General features: G+C 53.4%; 1 protein-coding gene across 1 annotated transcript in view; it reads left to right on the top strand.

Annotated features, from left to right (window-relative positions):
- Positions 1–775: 775 nt before the first annotated feature.
- LOC127200816 (protein sidekick-2-like) overlaps positions 776–10,889 on the top strand; it is a 133,773-nt gene continuing 123,659 nt past the window's right edge. The window contains exon 1 of the mRNA XM_051159283.1: positions 776–982. Coding sequence (XP_051015240.1) covers positions 910–982 — 73 coding nt within the window. The 5' untranslated portion in view covers positions 776–909. The remainder of the gene's footprint in view (positions 983–10,889) is intronic.

Raw genomic sequence — 10,889 nt, 5'->3', positions numbered from 1 at the left:
GAACCTAAGGCTGCTGCCTGGGCTCTCCCGGTGCGGCTCGCGCGAAGCTCCAGCCCGGGCGCGGCGGAGAGCAGGTTTCTTCCTCCGGGTCGCCCTCAAGAGGCTCCGAGTCCGGGCGCTGGCTGGAACCCGGACTACCCAGCCCGGTACCAGGGTCGGGCATCCATCCCCGCCCGCAGCTGGCGCAGACATGGGCGCACGGGGCTGCGCGCCGGGCCGCGGGACCCGCAAAGTTTGCTAGCCGAGGGTGCTCAGAGCGGAGGGCGAGACCAGCACTGAAGCCCCGGGGGAGGTACCCCGAAATCACCGAATTGGGCGCGAGGGCTGTGGAGCTGAGAAGGGTGGCTCGGCCCCGCCAGATGCCTCCTGCAAAGTTAGAAGAGAAGAAAACTTCGGCTCCAGGGAGACTCGGACCGTTATGCTAACCGCGCCCCCCGAACCCAGCGCCCCTTTTAAAAGACACAGGGCACCCGCGCCTGCCTCAGCGCCTCGCTCGCATCCAGTCCCAGGGGCCGGGCGCCTGGAACCGCGGTGACTACGTCCGCCAGGGAGAACCCAACCAGGGGGCGGGGAGGGGCGGGAGGCGGGCAACGTGGCCACTGGGAAGAAGTTTCCTGAAGTTGTCCTCTCATTCCGGAGCTCAGCCAGCGACCAGGCCGGATCGCAGGGGTCGCCTTGCCCTCGAGAAGTAGTTTGAGTCCGGGTGCTTAGGGATACAGGCAGCCCGACTTTGATAGGGGGTTTGGCCTCTTTCTGCGGAGCAACCGGCGCAGGAGAAAGCATTTGGGGTCGCCGGCGCGGCCCCTCCGGGGGTAAGCGTTCAGGACTTGACCACACAGTCTCCCGGGATCCCACAGGATTATAAAGCAACTCTCAAAGAGGGGGCAGTTTAGAAGACCCACCGTCAGGATGGCTAGCATGTGGAGGCTGCCGATCTGGACTCTACTAGCTCTGCATCGGATCTACTTGGCCAGAGCCCAAGGTACCATATGGGGCGACTCTCTCCACGTGGGACTGGGGAGGGGGCTCGGGTGGACAGAAGAGGAGTGCCCTCTTAAAACACCGCGCTTAGCCTAAGCTGTGAACCATCTCCTGGAAGTCTCAACGTCGCCCCTCCTTCGACTTTTGGGGCTTTCTTTGGGGTGGGGCAGTGTCTCTGAGAGTTCTGGCCGTTCTGGGTGGGGAAGGTGACGGGGCGGTGGAGAAGACCAAGGTGCCTTGGGTGGGCCTTCGTGGATACCCTTTGGCCGGGGTAGGAGGGGCGCCTCATTCCTTTCCGCGTCCTGGCTCCACTGATCTTCCTAGGCTCCGGGTCCTACCTGATGTCCGAAAGGAAGGGCAAGGCCATGCCAGGCAGGCACTGGGTGCCCCCGGGGCGAGAAGATGGGGCGGGCAGAAGCAGCAAAGAAGTCTTAGTGGGGCTCAGGATGCCCTCTTGGTTTCCCCTCAAGAGCAGTTACTCTGCTTAGCCACGTACTAAAGCCCGCGCTTGGCTGCCTGGCCGGCTGCTGGAGCTGAGGCGGTTCGGCGGCTTGGGCCTGGAGCCCAGTGGCGGGGACAGCAGCCGACCGAACTCAGGCCCCCCCACCCCCACTAGACACACCCAGCCGGCAGCCCCAGCTTCAGGCTTCCACAGCTCGCTGGATGTCTGGCCACTGCTGCTTTGATCTGTAGCTGCCCAGAGCAGCGAGCCTGGCGATGAAGGGCTTGTGGGTGTGGAGTGGGTGTGTTGGAAAGGAGGTGTGAAGGGGTTGTCCCTCTCCTCCTGCGGCGGATGCCCAGACGTCTCCAGGGTCCCTTGAAGGGTCCTCGTAGGGAAGGGTGGCTGCAGTGGCGCTTTCTTGCGTTTGGAGTTCAAGGATCCAGGTGGTGGTGGCTGTGGTGGCCGAGCGGCGCCTGCTGGGGGCAGAGGGAGAAGTAGTCTAGACTGAATCCCCAAACCCACTGGTTCAGCTTTTAGATTTCCTTTGGTTTTCCAGGCTTACAGGAAGCCAGACCTACCCAAGAGCTTGGGGCTGCAGGACGTTGGGAGGAACTGGGATGGAGGCACTGCACCTCCACCCCCACCCTACCCCACCCCCACCCCACCCCCACTCCATGCAGAGCCTTTCTCTACCTCTAGGGCCCCAGGGCTTCAGGAAAGAAGGGTCCCCACTGTGTCCCAAATCCCGGCAATCCTCAGAGTCAAGATCAGAGATGAACATTGTCAGTTGTTGCTCAGAGAAAGGGCTGACAGGAGGACTTCATGAGGCAATTTAGGTAAAGCACTTCGAAATTTTCTAATGAGCTCCATAAATGTAAGCCAATAAAAGTTATTATTTTTATAGTCATTGTAAAATCTTTGAGTAGGCAGGGACCTCAGAGGTCATCGCATTCCAGTAGCCATTTTCTAGTCTCCCCATTTAACTGATGGGGAAACTGAGGTCCTGAGCCATGAATTGACTTGCCCAAGACCACTGATATGTAGGATAGGTGTCCGGACTGAGAGACATGGTGAGTTCTGAGCCCTTCTCTCTGCTGCCAGGACCTTTGTAGCCTTTTGTCTAGGGTGAGACTTTGTGGGGACCCAGGACAGTGGTCCTAACAAAATAGGACTGGCCCGTCCTCCATTCAGGATACCTGGCCACTTTGTTTTGAGATGGCCATGGAGGGGTTTCTGAGGGCATAACAACTTGTGGGACCTTCTAACTCCACTTCTGTGTAAGCTGACTTGGGAGGGTCAGGTAGCTCACCACCAGTTGGTCCTTCCATCAGGGACCAGGCACTTGTGGAGTCTCCAGGGCATCTTCTTTCAGTGTCATCATGACCCACTCACCTCCACACCTGCCTAGTCTCCTGAGGCCAAATGCCAGTGTCTTACTAAAGTTATGGCCTCACACCTCATGCTTCCCCATCCCTCTTGACAAGAATCAGAGACACCCTTCCTCTATTCCCACTACCCCCCGACACACACACAAACACACACATTTCTGGTTGTTGGTTTTTCTCAGTGCAGTTGGCCCAGGACCCTCCTGCTCTGATTATGGCCTCTGGCTCTTAGGATGTTTGTTTGCCAGCACTTCCCTCATCCTTCCATTTGTCTCCCTGCAGAGAATTGTGGGAAGACAATTCCTGGACTCCACTTTGGGGGTGATGCTCCGCTGCTGTCCAAGGGGTGAGGTTAGGGGTTTTGTTTTGTTGGGGTTTGTTTTTGTTTGTTTTATCTGCTTTGGGGTTAGTGTTTCTCTGCCTCTGAGGCTCTGCCATCAATCCTTTGAGGGTAGTTAAAACCACCAACACATCTCTGAGCCCATACGGTCTATTCTGCAGACCATGGTGCACACAGGAAGCCGCTTCTCCTTTGAAACAGGTACCCATTGGTCACTCCTGTGAGATATTATGGAGATGATTGCCTGGTTTCTTTCCTGGGTGCTGGACTAAGCCTTTGCGGGTACATTACCTGGTTGTGCTGAAATTGATCATTTGGCCATTTCTGCCAAAAATCAGTCTTACCTGATTCCAGCTCATTCCCCAGACAGAATGCAGTGACAGGATACAAAAAGCATCCGCTCCCAAACTAGGAAGAAGGGGCTTTCGTGATCTGGCAAAGGTGGCTGTGGAGGATATCTCTGCAAGATTCACAGCCACTGGAAGCCTGAGTTTCCTCATCCGTACCTTGGGAACCATATCTCCCTCTGTGCAGACTTGGCATTCGCTTTATGGGGATTCCTGGGAGAGGCCCCGGCAAGTCCTCCACAGACAAGTCGCAAACTTCCTTCTGTGACTACACTGGTGTTTCCTGGAGTGGTCCTTGATGCTCTGAGCCCCCATAACCTAGTCACATGTAGATTCCCACCATTTCCCCAGGGCCTGGGCTTGGGAGGCCCTGATGGGCCTGGCAGCCTGCATTTTACTGAGTGCTCGGGAGAATTTTTCCTATACTTGTGAGCTTGGCCATTGCTAGAAGGCATCCTGGACAGTCCAGGCTGCTGGGAAGAGGGCAGGAGCTGCTAGCCAGCCATTCTAGGAGGCTCTCTTTCAAGAGAATTGAACTGGGGGTAGGGTTGGGGTGGGTGGACAAGAGGATGCTGGCCCGGAATGAACCAGATAGTGGGGAAACCCTGACAGATGCCCGAAAACTCCAGTCCAGACACTCCTGGAGGCCCCAAAGGGAGAAAGTTTAGTGCTGGGAGCTAATCACGATAAAAGCCAAACAGCACACAGGGGAATGGGATGAAAGTTTAATTACATGGTGTGGCTAAGCTGTAATTATTAATTACTGACAGCAAAAAATAACTTATTGATCAGGGTCTCTTGCTAATTACCAGGAGGCCCAGTGTCACGCTTGCCTGGGGCTCAGCTGTCAAAAGCTCCACGAGAGCGTGAGTGTAGGGTGGGAAATGGTCCCGCTTCCTCATCCTCTTCTCCTCCACCACTGTCTCTCTCACCTTGGATACTTGATGTCCCTGGATACTGACCTTGATGTCAGCCCGGGGTGGAGTGGGGGTCTGGACGTGTCGGTATGGGGAGATGAGTAATGGACTTTGATTCTTGCTGCCTCTGGCTGCAGAAGTAACCCTCTTTGTGGAGGGTGGGGTCACTCTGGACCCAGAGCCAGAGACCAAATCATCCAGGCAGCCTGCACCTGCTGTGGAAATTCTTTCGTGTACTTGTTTGGCAAATATTTATCGACCACCTCTCTCCTACGTCCTCTACTGGAAGGCAGGAGTAGGGGCCAGGCACCTCATTCCATCAGGGAAGGGAGGCTGGGAAGGAAGCCAAATCCTTTACAGCAGGCCTGTGTTTAAGCAGGACTTCAATGGCTGGCTTTAAGACGGTGTGTTAAACTGCATATCGGAATGTGTTTGACCTTGTTCCCTAGGACATATTTAGGCTGTAAGCTAAAGGAGAAAGAGAATGGGCTTGTTTTCTGCCCTAGAAGTTCAAAGGATACCGGGGAAGTTATCAAAAGTTGTCCTCTGCCCGCAAATCTACGGCTGGTGGCCGTGTGGCCAGCCTTCATACCCTCGGCTGCGAAGGGCTCACTACCTTATACCAGCTGGCTGTTAGACATTCCCTGATATTGATGAAGGAATTGGCTTGCACGGTGTTGGTTAGTCTAGAATTCAGTGGGTTCCCTGCTTGGCGGGAAGTCTATGCCCTGACTCTTGGCGCCTTGGGGAGCTGGAGCTAGAGCTGGGTCGCTGAGCTGCTGTGGCTTATCCACATCCCCCATCCCCAGAACATTGCTGCAGAGGCCCCTGGAGCTCCCTAAGTGGTAAGAATTAGTCATTGTAATGAGGGGCCTCAGGAAGCCAATAGCAACAAATGGGCCAGCAACAGAGCGGTCTTCTGCCCGTAATGGAAAGGAAAGCAAGCCAGATGTGGAGGCATCCCTGGTTACATCCTCCTCGCCAGCCCCTGCAGTCCTCAGGCTGGGCAGAATGCAGAACCGGGGAGCCTTGCTGGATGAAGGAGTGTTCAGGACTTACAGACACACACACACACACACACACACACACACACACACACACACACACACACACATCCAGGACCCCACCCCAGATGAGATAGAGAAAGCTGGCACCTCTCTGGGCACACTGAGGGAAGGGAATGTGACACAGGCTGAGTCAGGAGCCTGGCAAAACCCTCCTGGTGTGGGGAGGAGGGCTGCCATTGGATCAGGAGTTCCCAGCTTGGGTCAGCCCCTTTCAGGCCCCACTTCCATCAGAACATAATACTGAACTGTGCCTGCTTCCTCATCTCTGACGTGAGGGGATGAAGTGCAACCCTAGATCCTTGTGGTGAGTTTGGGTAAGATTATCCAAATAGCTTTGATACACCACAAAGGCTTAGAATGGTCTGGTCACATGGCTACAAGGATGGCACGGTCCCTCCTCTGCTCCCTCACCATGCCTCTCCAACTCGTTCACTCTTGTGCCCGTGTAGACCCACCTCTTCTTCTCAGAGCTCTCTGCAAGCTGACCTCTAGCTGCTTCTAGCATTTGTGTAGTTACTCACTGACACCTAGTTACCTAGGACTCAGCAGATGCCCCTTTCCCAATTCTAAGCCCCTATGCTGTGGCTTCCCAGAGCAGGCACTGCTGGCTCCGCCCTTCCTTCAGCAGAGCCTCTCTCTCTGAGTGCATTGACTTGACTGTTGGTTTGGTGCTGGTCTTTCATGTATCAACTTCTCTCTTGTATTTGTTCCTGAATCCCAGCCTCAAGTGCAGTGCCTGGTTCCCAGGGGCTCAGCAAATACGTATGAATATGAATGAACCAATGTATGCATGCATGAATGAATGAATCATGCTTCCTCTTGCCACCTAGCCCTGCATACTCTTCCCCAGCTTCCAGGCTGGCACGGAGGAAGGGCTCCTAAAGTGCCTTTGTTCTGTGCGACCTCCGTGTGCCAAGCAGCAGGCCACCGCAGAGTGAGAGTCTGACCCCAACAATTGCAGTCTTTGCCACTGGCTCCAGGCTGCCATTGAGGAAGGATTTTGCTGAGATGTTCTTGTAGTCCTCTCCCAACCATTCTTGGCTCTGGCTCTGCCTGAGAAGCTGCCTCTAGCAAGCCTGGCCATGGAGCTGAATGGCCTTAGGGTCCCTTCTGAGTCCCTGCCAGCTGCTTTCTATCCTCATGGGGTACAGGAGCTGAAGGGCAGGGTGAAAAGTTTGGCATGCTGCCTAACTGTATATAAATGTACTGTATGTAATGCACAAGATCGATAGAGGAGATGAGTCAACATCCAGAGACATCAGTCCCTCTCCTGACAGCCATTGGCCAGCATTGACTACGGCCCCGCCCAATATCAAGGGAGAAAAATAGAGTAACTCAGCAAAGCTAACTGTCCAGGTGTTCTGCCTGAGTCGTCAAACTGTCACATGATCGAGGATTCTGTGATCCTAATGTGTCTTCTTTCCATTGCCCCAGGCTGCCCCTTGGCATCTTCTCCCATCTTCTCAACTGTTGGCCTGGGAGATGCTCAGCCTGCTGTGCTGCAGCAGGGCTTAGGACAATTTTGGGTTCCTGATCATCGCGATCCCTGTCCTCCTCCTCCTCCTCCTCTTCCCCTTCCTCCTTCTCCTTCCCCTTCTCCTTCTCTTCCCCTTCCTCCCTCTCCTTCTCCTCCCTGCCCCCCCTCCTCCCCCTCCTCCTCCTCTGTCTCCTTTTCCTCTTCCTCTTGGCTTTGGCTTCCACACCTGTTGTACTCTCACAAGGCATGAGCTTGGCAGAATTCAAGATTCCTTCTCTCCTCCTCCCTGCTTTCCCCTTCCTGGAGCATCACAGAGCTTTTAGGGGAGCCTTGCTCAGGTCTCACGAGGCTCTGATGACTGGCTTGTCAGTGACCAAGCCCCACAGGAGTCTCCCAAATGGAAAGCGGCTTGGGCTGGGGGAGGAATGAGGTAAGAAAGGCAATTAAATTTTGATGCCAACTAGGAAGCGATTAGTGGCCCAAAGGGGCCATGAAATTTTGATGCCATGATCATTCAGGGAGAAGGAAATATTACTGGCATGTGGCTCACACAGGAACATGGGGACTCTTGAGGGGCTGTTGGAGCCAGGGTCCTGAGAACCCCTCTGGACAACACTCGATGCAGACCAGGGAGGTCATCAATACGTGATTTAGAATCCAGGTGACGGGAGGGAAATGGCCCAGTGCCCAAGTGCTTGGATTGCCGCTGCGTAACAATGAGCTCATGATGGGTTAAGCCAGATTTTCCATGTCTTTTAAAACTGTAGCCACCAATGCAGCATAAAACATCGGAGGCCCAGCTAGGGCAGCACAGACTGCCAAAGGGCCTCAATCATGGGTAAATTCCCAGGCTTCTCTTATCGTCTACTGCCTGGGTGGCTTTGGATGGCTCACAGAGACTGTATGTGCCTCAGTTTCTTTGTTTGTAAAGTGGGAATAACAACCCTACCTGCTTCATTGGCTGTGGCCGGGGTTAACGAGATAGGCTGAGCTCCTAGAACACTGACCAGGATCCAGTCAGCACTAAATAAGCGCTGTTGTGATATTAACACTTCTTCATCTGGGTAGGAAAAACAAGATAAACCTTGGGCTTGAGCTCAAGCAGGTGCCCTGGCTCCAAAGACTTCTGGTTCTTCTGTCCTTTACAAGCACCCAGCGACATCCGAACTCCTGCATCGGGCATTTATTAGGCTACGATACTCTGTCTCCAGCCTAAAATGCAAACATGCCCCGAGAAAACCTACACAGTGAGCTGTTTTCAGCTGTGCAAACTTCAGGGTGGCTGTTTTTACTAGATCCTTTCATAAAATGTCAAGTGGATACGGGTGGCTCTGCAGCCCAATCCATGAAGGAGGGTGACTCTCCCTCCCCGCCCCCCACCACCACCATCAAAAAATGTTAATATTGTTAGCATCCAATTCAGAAGCATCCAGTAGCATGTCAAGATCACCTGATCTGGAGAAAGAGATGATAACACATGTAATGTCCTGGGTTTGATCCCCAGCACTGCTGGAAGACAGACAGACAGACAGACAGACAGACAGACAGACAGACAGCAGGCAGACAGACAGACACACACACACGCACACACACACATTGGGGGGACAGGTGAGAAAGAGAAAGAGATGGGAGGAGAAGGAAAAACAGGGGAAATAAGAGAGAGGTTGAGAGAATAGAAATGTAGGTCAGCCGCTTCCCAGGGCACTGCTTTTGATCTGGGCAAGATGGCGCCCGCAGGCACTACTTGCCATACTGCTTTGGACCTACAGGTCCAGGGGATTTGAGACCAGTCTCCCTGTGAGGCATCCCGCAGCTTTTCAGGCACAGGGGCTGGGAAGACATGCACCCTCAGATGCGCCCCCCTCTCTAAGGAAGGGCTGAGCTTCCCCCAGGTCTACATATCTTCCTCCCCAGGGCCTTCACCATAGACTCTGAGAGTAGAGACCCTTGTCATCACCTGGCACCTCCCTTCCTCTTCGTTTATAGGTCCTCTAATCCAAGGGGCCTCCCCTCCAAGGGGCCTGTGAGCACGCATCTCTTGCGTCCTCACTTATGGACTTTCAGCCTCTTCCACTAACCCAGATCCCACTTGTCTCCCCCAAAGTCCCATGTGACACCATTGCTGGACCCAGCTGTAACATAGGCCTCAAAATTCCCACTCTAAAGACACCCACAGGCTAGTTGTTTCATCCCCTCGAGGTACCATCAAGTTGGGTTCCATCATCTCTGGATGCCCGCAGGCCGGGTTCCCTGAGAGGACAGAGTAGGCTGTCCCTTCAGGATGCCTACTGGCTGGATACCCTCTGCTCTCAGGACACCCAGGCATTGGTACCCTACCCTCTCTAGATGCCCAGAGGCTAGGAGCCCTGGTCTCCTAGGGAACCAAAGGCTGGCTATGCAACCTTCTCTACATGACTACACTGGACATCCTGTCCTATCATGGTGCCCACAGACAGGACATCCCACCTGCTCAGGTCATCTCAGACTGGACACCACCCCATCCCCTTAGGAGGCTCACAGGCTGGATCCTCCCTCCCCCTTTTCTTTAGGATGCCCATGTGCTGGATGCCCCATCCTCTTTGGCCTTGTTGATGCTGACTGATCTTGTAATGTGCGCGTGTGAGACTGATTTCTTTAATTACAAACTCCTTGAGTCTAGATAATAACGCTTCATCGACAAGGGTGGCAGTATCAGACATCAATTACTTTTCCCAATTAATAAACTTAACCCTTTAAACGCGAGTCATGAGAGTTCTTCGTGAAGCCAGAGAGAGGAGAGCAAGCTGATGACACTTGCAGGCATCCACTGAGATTCTCACTCAGTTTCTCTGGGTCAGGCTTTTTGACCCCTGTGGCTAAAGAATCCCCAATAGGGAGATGTGGGGGCACTGGTAGCAGTTCCAGATTTTTCCAAGATGACTGTCATGGTAGAAGCAGGTGGACACTGCCTAAGCGGATCCGGCTGAATGACCCGAATCGACTGCCCTTCCACATGACCTTTTCTCTTCTACTATTTTATTTTCCAAATAAATAGAAAATTGCATTCCATTCTATAGCATATCTGAATTCCATTTGGACACACAGAGAATATGTTTAAAGTCATGTGATACTCACCGAAGTGTATAGTGCCATCTTTCCCCGGGGCTTCCTGGACCTCTGAGGCAGGGGGCATGGAGGTGGGTTCCATGGAAAGACCCAAATTAGATGACTTATATCGGGTCAAGTCTTCCAGAAAATTCAAAAGTGCCTGACCCATCTATTCCAACCATTCTCATTTGAATGTTTCTGAGACTTCCTAAAGCCATTGAGTCACACAGTTGGCTGTGGGCCATGGTAACAACCTGCAGGGGGCTGGCATCAGGCTGGCATCCCTACCAGGTACTTCTGCCACTTGGATTCCTCAGTTTTGCCAGGTCAGCTCCAGGCCCCGGGAGAGCTTGTTTCCTGACCCCGCCCCCATCCTCTTTTCAATTTGATTGAGACTGGACAAGACAATCAGGAGCATTGTTGCAGAAGCTTCGGAGCCGAGCAGTGAGGACGCACAGACTCTCCTGGGGGATAGGGAGCTCTAGACATTTTTGGTATTAGTTACTTTCTCGTTGCTATGACAAAATATTCAATGAATAAAACATCAGAAAGGGTTTGTTTTAGCTCACGGCTCGAGGGATACAGTCCTTTGTGTTGGGGACCTGGTGGCGACAAGAGCTCAGGACAACTCGTCACATCATATCTGTAGTCAGGAAGCAGAAAGAGATGAATGGTGGTGCTAAGTTCCTTTGCTTTGTGTTTAGTCCAAGACGCTATCTCATGAAATGCCCCCCTGTTCCCTCGCCCCCACATATTCAGAGTGGATATTCCCTCTTAACTTTTTGGAAATGTTCTCATGGGAAGCCCAGAGGTATAATTCCTAGGTAACTCCAAACCTAGTCAAGT

The sequence above is a fragment of the Acomys russatus genome, chromosome 16 (assembly GCF_903995435.1).
Source record: "Acomys russatus chromosome 16, mAcoRus1.1, whole genome shotgun sequence".
Lineage (NCBI taxonomy): Eukaryota > Metazoa > Chordata > Mammalia > Rodentia > Muridae > Acomys > Acomys russatus.
Note: the sequence above shows the minus strand (reverse complement) of the source record. Positions and strands in the feature narration are given on the sequence as shown.